General features: G+C 45.8%; 1 protein-coding gene across 8 annotated transcripts in view; it reads left to right on the top strand.

The window, feature by feature from the left end:
• BCAS3 (BCAS3, microtubule associated cell migration factor) overlaps positions 1-12137 on the top strand; it is a 315701-nt gene that overhangs the window by 112663 nt on the left and 190901 nt on the right. For all 8 annotated transcript variants that reach the window (XM_027905220.1, XM_027905218.1, XM_027905219.1 and 5 more), the window contains 3 exons: positions 732-856; positions 1250-1415; positions 2584-2684. In XM_027905220.1, the coding sequence (XP_027761021.1) occupies positions 732-856; positions 1250-1415; positions 2584-2684 (392 nt within the window). The remainder of the gene's footprint in view (positions 1-731; positions 857-1249; positions 1416-2583; positions 2685-12137) is intronic.

Genomic DNA, 12137 nt, shown 5'->3' with positions numbered 1-12137 from the left:
GCTTTTCCCTTAAGGAAGGGGTGGGATGCTGGTTTAATCAATCAGCAGAGCAGAGTGTCCTGTACCTGCAGGAACCACTACCTGGTGTTTCAGGAAAACACAATACAAAATTTCAGTCCAAACCCTTGTGTCTGCTCCACACACACCGTGGTTTCAGAGGAGAATGTCTCTGAATCTGCTTTTCCCTGGGGTAGTTCCTGGTGTCTTCTAACACGTGGCTCATGAGTGTGGCATCGTTTCCCTTCCCTTTGTGCTCTGCATGTTTTCCCTCTCACCCTCCTGCCCATATCCCACTGTTTCAGGGCTGGGCTGACTTGGAGCTGAGCAGCAGTCCAGGTCATTCCTGACTTTTCTTTTTTTCAAGTGCAAGAAAACCTCAGCCACCTGGAATGACTGCCCCAGAATCTGTGTTTTCATTCCCAGAGGATTTAGGATTGCAGGTGTTTGGGTTCACTTCTGAAGTTGTTCCTGTTGAATGCAAATATTCAATATTGGGGCTTTTAAACAGTGCAGTTCTCCATTAGGAGCCAGTGCTGTCCTTCCAGTTAATGAGTTCAGTGATCCAGGGGAATCTGGGACCTGTTATTGGGGAACACTGAGCATCTGTAAATCCTGCTCAGTCTTACTGGAACTGCAGATAGTCACCCTTTCTGAACTGATTAAAATTACTGTTAAGGGAGGGGCATCTCCATTTTTAACTTGTGTAATCCTGTTTTGTTCTTTCTCCAAAGCAAATCCAAACCAGCTCCCCAGATTTCACCCAGCAAGTCTGTGGGGGGAGAGTTTTGTGTCGCTGCAGTCTTTGGATCCTCGAGGTCGTGGTTTGCCAACAATTCCGGGCTGAAGCGGGAGAAAGGTGGGTATGTTACAGAATCAGGGCTGGCATTTGTATTTCAATTCTTTATTTTCTCATTTTGTGACAAATTCTGGGGTAAAGGTGAGACACCTCTGCTAAAGCAAGTGTCCAGACACAAGTTTGGGGGTGTGTAATTACCTGAGCACACCTCGGCCAGAAACTCTGTTCCACCCTCTTTCTCTTTTATGAGATATTTGTATTCTTTTTTAAAAGGGAAAATTGTGTGTTTTGTGCAATTTTCCTTTTGTCTTTCCAGCCCTTCCTCTTCTTTTAATTCCCATTTTTGACTGCAAGGAAAAGACTTAAAAAACTCAGAGTCTGCTGTTTCTGTAAACGTTTTTCTCTGTTTCTGCTGTGCTGCTGCAATAAGATTTTCTTTCCTTTCGCAAACAGATCAGTCAAAGCAGTTTGTGGTGGAGTCCTTGTACATCATCAGCTGTTATGGGAGCCTGGTGGAACACGTCCTGGAGCCAAGGCCCCTCAGCACAGCTCCCAAAATCAGTGATGACACCCCTCTGGAGATGCTGACCTGCCCCAGAGCCAGCTGGACTTTGGTTAGGTAGCTCATTCCTTTCACTTTGCCTTCTTTTCTGTCCAGAAAATGGTTGTGATCTTTCTTTTTTTCCGTGGCCTGCATCACTCATATTTTTATTTTAAAACTCATCTTAAAAGACTCCTGAAGTTTTCCGCCGAAGGAGGGGACACTTGATGGGAAATCCAAGCCTTTTCCATGTAGTCCTGTTGGTGTTTATGTGCCCCATTTAAATACTTCTATGGGCGTGGAGCTACACGAACATATTTACAGATCAACAGAGATCCTTATCAGTTGGTGATTTTGAACGATCAGATTGTAATTTACTCTTTATATCAGGACTGGAGACAATTATTTTAGTGGTGTTGAAGTACTGTGAGACACGAGGGAGGTTTCCAGGCTGAAGCACTGCAAAGAGCCAGGCGAGTTATCCTGGGAGCAGCTGAAGGTTGCAGCTCTCCAGACAGTTGAAGGAATTATTCCTGACACGTGGGAGAAAGTAAACAAAAAAAGAAAAAAAAAGAAATTGATGAGAAAGTGTCGTCAGTGCTTTGGACGTTTTAAAATATTTTTCTATCGATTTTTCTTGGCTCCCATATTCCTTAGTGCTGCTCCTGGCTGGGCTGGGCTGATCAATACTCGATTTCCCAAGCTATTTAGGAGTGGCCCACCCTAATTAAAATGACAACGCAGACTTCTGGGCCGTTATTGTTGAAATGAGCAGGTTGTAATGGAATTGAAAAATTCTAATTGGATCAATGGCCCATAACTTTACACAGCTTTATTTTCACAGTTTGGAAGGGCTCAGTGGCTTCACAGGGTGGGAGCAAGTGCTGGTGAACAGAACAGAAAAGCTCCCCAGTTTCTGTTGTGTGTTTGTATAACGTCAGCATGACATACAACGGTCCTAAACATATTTGCCAACTTAATCTAAACCTCCCTCATTTTTTTTTTGTTTTGTTTTGTGTGCAATCCATGCTGCAGTCAACAAAGAAGAATTGTCTCTGCCTCACAATCTGCACGATTTGGCCCTGCTGCTCCACTGCCTGTGGTGTGTTGCAGTGTTTGAACAAGCTAATTTAAATAATTACAAACATTTTGTGAGCTTGTATAGATAATTGCATGTGATGACAGAAACACTGATTTACATTCTCTGTATTAGCTTAAATATTAATAGTCTTGTGTTTTACCTCAGAACTCCTCAGTGGAATGAGCTCCAACCACCATTTAATGCAAACCATCCTCTGCTCCTGGCTGCAGATGCTGTGCAGTACTACCAGTATCTTCTGGCTGGCTGTGAGTAGCTGACAACTTCTTGTCTTGTCTGATGTGCACGTTTTCTGCAGAGAGGGACTTTGTGAGCTGGTTTCTCAGCCTGTATTTATTTCAGTGCATGCTCAGCCCCAGAACAGGGCTGTGTGTAACTAACTGTGCTGCTGATGGTGGAGCACTCAATGTAATTTTGGGGTTTTTTTACGTGAATCAGAGTTGAGAGGCTGTCACACAGCCAAAGTGGGAGTATTTGGCCTGAGAGCAGGGCCAGTGGATCCCCTGAAGTCCTCAGGGTTTCCTCACCTCCTTCCTTCTCACACTTCTAGCCGTTTCCTCTCGTGAATTCCACACTCAGTGACGAGTGAGTGCATCTGCATTTCCCCCTGCCCTGGAACTCCTGGTTGCTGGGCTCCTTCCAGCCAGAGCCTCAGGCAGCTGCTTCCCTGGGGAGCCTTGGCAGTGCTTCCACTGGCACTGCAGCCAGGGGACACGTGGGCCAGGAGGCACTTTGGGTGGGACTGGGGACACTGGGGCCAGATTCGAGCTGTTGCTTCTACCTGTGCATCTGCTGCACGAGCCTGAGGTGTTGTGGAAACCTGCAGGGTTAGATTGTCCTCCCGCACAGAAAATAGGAATGAAATTCAGAAGGTGCAGAAGAATATGAAAAAAATAATTAATAATGCACAACACCATTCCATTTGCGCTTTGGGTAGAATTTTTTGCTCAATTCTTGCCTTATTTTATTTCCACCTCTAAGTAAGAGAGTTCTGCTGGGAGCTCCAGGGTCAGTGCAAGGCTGTGTTTGGGCTGTATGATTAAGGATACAAATACAGATCACCATTTTCAAACGAGCCTGTCAAAGGTGAGGTGTGCCAGCCTGTACTGACATTTTCACACGAATATTTTGAAACGTAGAGTACAATCTTGTCAACAAGTGTGTTAGTATTTTATAGCAAAGCATGTTGGTAACTGTAGAGCATAAGTCTAACTTCACGTTGTAGTTTAAAGTAACTGCTGCCACACAGTCTGCTTGTCCTGATGATGATTTATTTTGGTATTAATATTTTGACCCATTGCTTCTGCATTTGTTGCTGCTGAGTGGTCTCCAGACAAGTCTCCAAAAACTAGTTTTAATTCACAAGTACAACCTCTAGCTTGGGGCAGGTTTCTTCCCCCTCCTCACCCTTGCCAAATCCATCCTCTGCTCCAGTTTTAGATGTCTTTATCATCCATGTTGTTTCAGCTATTTTCCCTGCTTAGAAATAACAGAAATTATTGTATGTAGCACACAGTTACTGCCTGTGGGTCCAAGAGCACAGGATGCTCTCTGGAGAATTCTGGGCATTCTGTGTAAGTACTTTGTCTGCTTTTTAGTTTCTGCTGAAATTAAAAGCCGTGTATTGCAAAGACAGAGCCTGAACAAAAGCCTTTCTGGGAGCGTCACATGCACAGATCACATTTATCCCACGTCTAAAATCAGGGGTGGATGGTGCTCACTCTGTGTTTCATTAACATTTTATTAACAGCTCGAATACTACACGTTTCAAATGGGTTTGTACTGGAAACTTTTTAAAGGAAGAAGGATATATAATGAACTTGTACTATTTGAATTATGCAACTTTTAATTCAGGCTTTAACTCACATAACAGGAGTTCTTTATAGTAAATCACACAGAATCAGCCAGGTTGGAAAGGACCTCTGAGATCACCGAGTCCAACCTTTGACCCAACACCACCCCATGGCACTGATGCCACATCCAGCCTCTCTGTGAAATGCAAAGAAAAGCAGGATAATAAACACAGAAAAGCATCCAGAGGACATGTTAAAAATGGTATAACAGAGAAATCTGTGTGTATTTTCAGATTTGTTCAGTGTGACGCCACTCAGTGAAGTTCCTGGAAAAACTGGAGTCAAAGCAGCTTTCCCAGAGCAGGGCCCAGGACACCTGTTAAATAAGTGCTGACCTGGGTTGTGTGGCCCTGCTCACCTGCAGCTCTGCCTGGAGCTGCAGCCTGGGCTCCCACGTGCTTCCATCAGGGCCTTTGATTGCTGGCACTGGCTCATTTGGGATTGGGGGATGCTCCATCTGTCTGCCAGGGCAGGAGAGGAGCCCTGGCGCCGTCCAGGGGCACTCTTTGGCTCTGTCCCTGAGGTGGAGCACAGCAGCGTCTCCCCGTTCCTGTATAGCATTTCTGCCAATTGTTTGGCTCCATTAAGTGTGCAGGGGAAATAAAAGCCTGAATGACCAAGTCACAAGGGGGGTATGGATAGACCCTTTCTTTGTCCACACTCAGAACATTGCATTAGGTCTCATTATCCATTTATAATAAGTGACCTTTGCCCCCCCTGGGTCGCTGAAAAACCCTCAGTGTGCTTTTTAGCACAGAGTACCTCTGTCAGCAGCCCGGCAGAACAATGAGACGTCTGGCGGGCTGCTCGGAGGGCTGCTCGGGCAGCTTTCCATCAAGGACACGTTTGATGCCAAAACACAGGGCCAGAAATCTTCCTTAGGCCCTCAAAAACTATAAACCAGGCCAGTGGCTTCTTGTGCTGAACGGTGAATATTCCAAAAAAAAAAACAAACCCTCATTTATTGACGCCCGGCTCAGCTTTTAACATCTTTAAAGGATCTCCGAGTTACATTCGCAGCTCAGAGAGGGAAGGAACAAGGAACCATTGTCTGAAGAAAGGTTTTGTACAACAAGTGTCCAAGACCTTTATCCCAAGGGTATTTGTAAGTGGATCAGCCCAGCTGTTCCGTTGCTTTGGGGTCATGGGGGACATCTGCTGCAGAAACCTGGCTGGGAGCGTGCAGTTCGTGTCTACCTGAGCTCGTTAGCACGGCCAGGGCTGGGGCAGAAAGTGGGGAGCAGGAGATTTGCACCCTTCTGTGAGCCCATGGCTTGAAAGTGAACTTGCATGGAGAATTCCACGAGCTGCTGGCCTGCAGGAAGTGTCAGGATCCTGCTGCCAACTGTTTCAGGCTTTTTGCAGTTGGTGAGTGTGAAAACATCCCGTCCTGAGACCTCCTCCCTTCTCGCAGAGCAGATTCCAGACTGGCTGTTGTCTCTGTAGGAGTTCATCCCACAAAACCCCGGATTCATTACAATCCTCAGGTCCTCAGTGCTGGGTGTTAGGACTCAGATATTTCTCCCCTACCCTTCTCTGGTTTAGCACGTAATATTTTAGCTTATTCGTGTCTCTGGTTTTGGTGTCCGCAGGAACTTTAAATGGAGAGGACTTGGCTTTCTCCAGAGAACTGCCAAGGTTTGCCACTACTTATTCCTTAAATCCTACTTGCTTCCTGCTGTTTGGTACTTGGGATGCTTGTGGCAGGATGAACTCTTGAGGCTGCTGTGAGGATGGGACACCTCCCACCGGCCCAGGTCGCTCCAGGCCCCCCGTCCAACCTGGCGCGTTCGAATCCGCGCAGACACGAGCGCGGCCCACGATGGAATTGCCGTGGAAACAGGGAACTTTGCAGCACAGCAGGAAGTCTGACAGCCTTGTTTCGTTCTTCTCATTTCCCCTCTTCCTTATCCCTCCACTTGGAATTCACTTTTTCGTTGCTCTGGAGGACTGGACGGTACTTGCAGTACCCAAAGCGTGGCCAATTAACACGTTAATGAATAAACCCCCTGAATTAGGCCAAAAACTGCCCCACAAAGGTATTGAATAAACTTGAGATCTGATTTCTCTCCTCTTGCTCTGGAAAGGGCACCTTCACGTTCCAGGCAAGAGTTTTGGCTCATCAGGACCAATTTCATGGACACGACCTGCAGTTGTCAGAAGTGGGCCAGTGACAAGAATTAATATATTAACTGGTATGCAGTACTCTGACAAATTGCTTACTAAATACATCAAAATTGATTGGGCATTCTGTGTTTAAATTGACAAATGACTGCATTAGGGGAAGGAGGGAAATCCATTAATTACAGCTGCCCTCAACCATAGGAAATGTAATCGTATAAATATAGATTTTGTTAAAACAAAAGTCCGTACTTTACTCCAGTGTTGCTGGTAAGTGTACTTGCACCTCTCTGCTATTAAACCTGCAGTAGGAGGTTTTGAAGACAGATCTTTGCAATTGGCTTTTAAATAATCAAAGAGCATTTGTGTTGTGTTAAAAGGAGTGATGCAGTGTTTCTGCATCCCGCCCTGACCGCTTCTGCAAATTGTTTCTCTCTCAGAAAAATGGACCTGTAGCCAAGGCTGCCACTGTCTCATTAATTGTTTATTCTAAATGCAATGTAATTTGTACCCCAAGATGTTTGGATTCAAACCTGTACTCTGCATTCTCCTTCTTTGTCCCTGTCCTGGGCTCCAGGTAATACTTGCAGGGCTGTTACTTGTTTCTGAGTGAGAATTTGCTCTTGATTTGGGCCTGAAGAGACAATCAGTTTTATAGACTTTGTTAAGGGATTCTTGAAAAGATTAAGGCCTGTATTTATAGCTGCCTTTGACTTTTGGCTGTTACAGCAGATTTTCATTTCTGGACCAACCGCTGCGCATATCTTGTGTTTTACTGAAAGTGGCTTTCATTAGGAGTCCAATTTAGTAACTGTCCATTGTCTTCAAAGGGAAGGGGTGAGCCTTTCCCTGCTGTTTGTTTGGGCTAAATGATAACACCATTTATACAGATAATCTCTGTAACTCTGACATCATGTTTGCACTTCCTTCTCCCTCTAATGAAAGCTGTGCACCCTGAGCGAGGCTTCTCCGAGCAGCGCTGTGGTTCTTCATGAGCCATTTATATTCCTTTCCTACATTCCATTGGTGGAAATAAAAATTACATACACAGAGCTGGTGAAGAGTGTGGAAAACAGCGTGGAGAGTAGGAGGGGAGGGTGTATTAAATGGCTGTGTGAATATGAGCTGTGAAGGCAGATCCTATGAAAACCAAGCCAGGATGCCAGGAGTCCCAGCCGAGCTGCTGCCCCAGGAGTTACAGCACAGACACAGGAGGAATCTGGTCATTCTGGTCTGCCAGCCCTTCCCAGTGCACAGCAGAGCGTGTGCTGCCCTGGTGACAGGTGAATGAACCGGGGCTGAGGAGGACATTCAGTGTTCTACCTCCATCTTCCTTTTTGCGTTCTTTGGTGTGGGAGTATTTACTGGTGGGTTTGTTCCCTCTCAAGAACGTGGGTTGTGGTGCATCCTCTATGGTGTGCTGTGGGGTGGTTTGGGGGAGGCCAGAGCTGGCTCCTGCTCTGGGTATGTTCAGTGTCTCTCACAAGGGAACTCAGGTTCAAATAATAGAGCTGATCAAAACCAGAGCCTGTGCTGTAACAACAGTCACTCTGCCCTGCAGTTACGAGGTGCTCGAAGCCTTTCTGCTCTGAGCCTGGGCCATCTCGGCAGGGCCACGATCAGACATGAGCTGGGGGGCTTTGAGCTGCCCCAGCCCAGTGTCTGTGCTGGGCTTTGCTGGTGCTGCCCTTCAGGGAGAACTGGCCAGCTGGACATAACCCACTGCTGAAAGGTATCCGTGTCCAAACCAAGCTCTGGCCTCCCCTGGAGTGCAGGAAGCTCATGAGTTTACCTGAGCAGCCGCAGAGGGGCTGGGACAGGCTTTCTGATGAAACTACACTTCATGCGATTTTTTTAAGGGAAAACTACGCTTCCCTAAAACTGTAACCTGCACTTTCTGCTCCCTGCAGGAACTGGGATTGAGTGTTAAAGGGAAGCAAATTTAATTTTTACCTGAGCATGGGCTGACTGGGGGAAACGGGAGCGGGGTCAGGCCATGAAAGAGCTGCGTCGTCGCGTGAGCAGTTGCGTAAATCACGATCCGATCTCCAGCCATGATTGCTGATTGTGAAATAATATAGACAAGGTGGATAAAAATTAACTCTGTGAGGTGCTGTGGGTGCTGGGAGTGTGTGTGCCGAGGGTTTGAGGCAGAGCTACACCTGGGCACGTGCGAGGCTCCGTCAGCTCTCCCGCCCTGCTCCGTGTTTTGTAAACGAACCGCTGGAGGCAGCGCGGCGTCCGGGCACGGAAACGCTTTCAGATGTGTACAAACAACAATAACGAGCGAGGGCACATCCTGAAATAGTTCCACACTGCTCTTGCAGGGTCATCTGGAACTCCTTAGAGCGGGGTCCGTGGACACGCAGGGGTCAGTTTTCAAAGCAGCGCACGGGGATTTGGCCGCGCGACTCCCATTGACGTTAATGGGAGTCAAACGGGTAAATCCCCACGCTCCGCTTTGAAAATTTACTACTAAGCCTCTTGACTTCTCACTACACACTTTGATTGTAACAGTAATCCATGGTTAACATAATTTTCCCGACAATAATGTCAAACACACTTTTGAAGTCGGTGAATTATAGAAATAGTTGCCTCTTCCGTAATTCTTTAAAGATGGCCATCAGATGGATCTCGCCGTGGGTTCGTGTGGTTGGAATTATTCTTTGACTCGGGGAGGAATATGTGTGCTCTCCTTTGGTGCAGAACTGATTGTGTGCTCACAGACTGAGCTGCTGAACGGCCGGAAGGTGCTCTGGACTGTGAGTAATGTCGGGTTCTAGCTCTGCCCAGCTTGAAGGTTCATTGTGCTTGACTGGTTTCCTGAGGGAACTTTGGAGATGGGAGCCAGAATCAAGCACAGGGAATATCTACCAGTCTTGCAGTACAACCAGGAGTAATGGTGAGACCTAAACACCTTTTTGGGGAAAAAAGGCTCCAGGCTGTTGGCCATCAGACCTGTGTAAGTAAGGAACAGGTAAAGCAGTCGTCCAAGCTGGGAAGATCTGAGGAGAATTCATATCCTGATTACAGACCTACCTATTCCTTTATTAAAATGCTGATACAGAGAATGGATGGTCCATAAAGCACCAGTAAACTTCGGGCAGTACACAACTGATGAATGAATAAAACTCTAATAATTGGTGGTGTGAAATAACTCTTAGCCCAACTAAACTGCTTTACGGGGCTTTTTATGAGCTTAATTTTATGATATTTACTTACATAAGGATATCAGAAAGTCCTTACAGGGAAAAAAAAAAAGTGAATGCGGAGAAGTTTTGGGTAAAAGGAGATATTTTAATTTGCCTGCCGTGCTCCTGCAGAAGTTTACAAGCTGAAAGCTGCATTAAAACCAGAGCTTGGTTCAGTAACACAGAGCCACAAGTAAAAACACATAGAGCATATCCCCAGACTGCAAACAGTTTATTGTAAACATGTCTGTGAGCGTTCAGAACGAACATCTGAGCTGCTCTTTACTGTCAGACACGAGCAGAGGCAGAGCAGGCACAGAGCCCCAGCTCACCGACACAAACCCACTGCGGCTCCTGGGGGTGGGCTGCGTGGCAAACCCGACTGTGGGACACCAAACCCACCTGAGGTCCCGTCTGTAAGGTGGAAACAAGGCAGAGCTGGTGAATTTGAAGGGGCAGAGCTGGACCAGAGCCGTCAGCCGGTGCTCGTGGTGGGTAACGCGCTGTGACCAGCGCCGGTAGCTCCAGAAGGAGCGTGAAGTAAATCATTCCAACTGGGGAGAAGCATTCCTGAAGCTTGTTGACAAGCATGTGGTTACCTCAGCTCCCTAACCCACCTATGGATGTTTTGGATACAACTGAGGAACCACAAAATCAGATGTCAGGGTGGGATCTGTGCTTTTATCCCCAGTACCTGTTTGCCACGGACGTCACCGGGGCTGAGGGGGTTACTTAGGAGTTCATTGGCCTCTTCCTGCTGGATTTTAGGAACTTATTTCAAGCTGGAAGTGTGTATTTAGCTGGAATAAAGGCAAGCTGTCGGGGTGTCTGCAGGCATGTGCACCAAACAAACAGGCTTTGTAGTCCTCAAGCACCTTTGTTTGCTCCTGGTTTGGACCAACATCCAGCCCTTAGAGGAGAGCACATCGGGAATTTCATACATAGCTCTCAATTAAATTGGATTGTGCAAAGCTTATTTATATAAATGAGAAAATTGAAACCTTTTGGTTCGAGGAGTACACAACACTAAGTAAAAACTAATGATTTATTGTTCCCAAATTAAAACCATAAGTGCACGCACTACAATTGAGCTGTAGTGGTTCTTTGTTCCAACGCTTTTATGCTGCTGAAAGATGACAATTTATAATCTTTGAATGAAGATTTGTCTTAGCTCTAGGTATTTGTTGTATAATTAGCCCATCTATGAACAAACCCACTGCATGTTAGTTCCAATATTCCTCAAGCGTGAGTATTTGTCTGGGCCTTGCTCACGTGTCAGAAATGTCTGCGCAAATTATTTGAGATTAATACAAATTGTTTGTTTTCTCTACTTGTCACTAAATATCACAGAGAAGTTTCGAAACAATGGTGGGTTTTTTTTTTTTTTCATACTTAATCATGAAACTGTGTGAATCACATCCAGAGAATTCCAGAGAAATATCAGCTCTGCTGTATTTCATCCTTTGCTTTGGCTTGTGTTGAAATCTGTGTCCCCACAGTCCCTTCTGTGCAGTTTTCCTGGCACTGACAATTATCACACAAATAACTTCATTTGTAAGGCGGTTTCTTTCAGACCCTTTGGTTAAATGTGAAGTGGTTCAGCAGAGCTGGTCAGGATGGAGGGGCAGGAATAGATTCCACTCTTAGAGTTGATCTGCATCACTTTTCACTTGAGGGGGGGACAGAGCTTAAAGGTGCTTCTCTTCCTTTGGAGCAGCTCAGAGCTGTTGGTTGCCCCTGATTTTTGCTGTAGGTGCCAGTGCAGTTTTTCAGAAGTGCCTTTGAATGCTTCTTTTTGGATTTATTAGCCTTTACAAGCAAGCTTTAGAAACTCATGTCCCGTCATACTGCCTGGACAGAAGTTGTATGTTCTAATTCTCACCTTAGATTTTTAATAAACACTCAGGTTTTTTGTACTTTTTCACTTCATGTTTGTGTGTTCCTCAGTGAAATGGATTCAGTTGCATTCTGATGTTTGATATGTTTGTTCCAGATGTTGGTGTAAGAACAGAAAAGGTTAAAAATTGGCATTGGAATTAGTTATTTGAGGAAGGTACAAAGCACCTGCAATTGCCACTTAAATATCTCTGTGCAGCGAGGGTTTGCTTGCTCCTTCTCTCTCTGTGCTCCATCTGTGACTTCCTCCAGTGAAAGAGAAATTCCAGGGGTGCCAGAAAAAACACTACTTGCTACCAAGCTTTGGAATCATTTAATGTAATTGTTTTATATCCTGTGTGAGAGCGAAATTCTTGGGAAATTGAAACAATTCTTTGTTGCAGCGTAGGAAAAGCCCCACTGAGGGGGGAGAGGCTGCCGTAATTTCCAGTGTGAATTCAGGTTTTCAAAGAATTAAGCTGGAAGATAGAAGATTACTTTTGAGCTCAGATTCCTGGAAATGTCCCTCTGGGCTTAAATTAATCTCATCTTGGAACTCGATACCGATGTGAGAGGTGTGTGACCCAGAAATGAGGGGGGAAGTGGGGTTTGCGTTTCCAGAGCGTGGTTGTTCCTGTAACTTCAAGGGCATTTTTAACTT

The sequence above is a fragment of the Empidonax traillii genome, unplaced genomic scaffold (assembly GCF_003031625.1).
Source record: "Empidonax traillii isolate 1590-97213 ecotype Southwest subspecies unplaced genomic scaffold, ASM303162v1 scaffold1132:size609636, whole genome shotgun sequence".
In the NCBI taxonomy this organism is placed as follows: domain Eukaryota; kingdom Metazoa; phylum Chordata; class Aves; order Passeriformes; family Tyrannidae; genus Empidonax; species Empidonax traillii.
The sequence above is the reverse complement of the archived record's forward strand: the minus strand, read 5'-3'. Positions and strand labels throughout refer to the sequence as shown.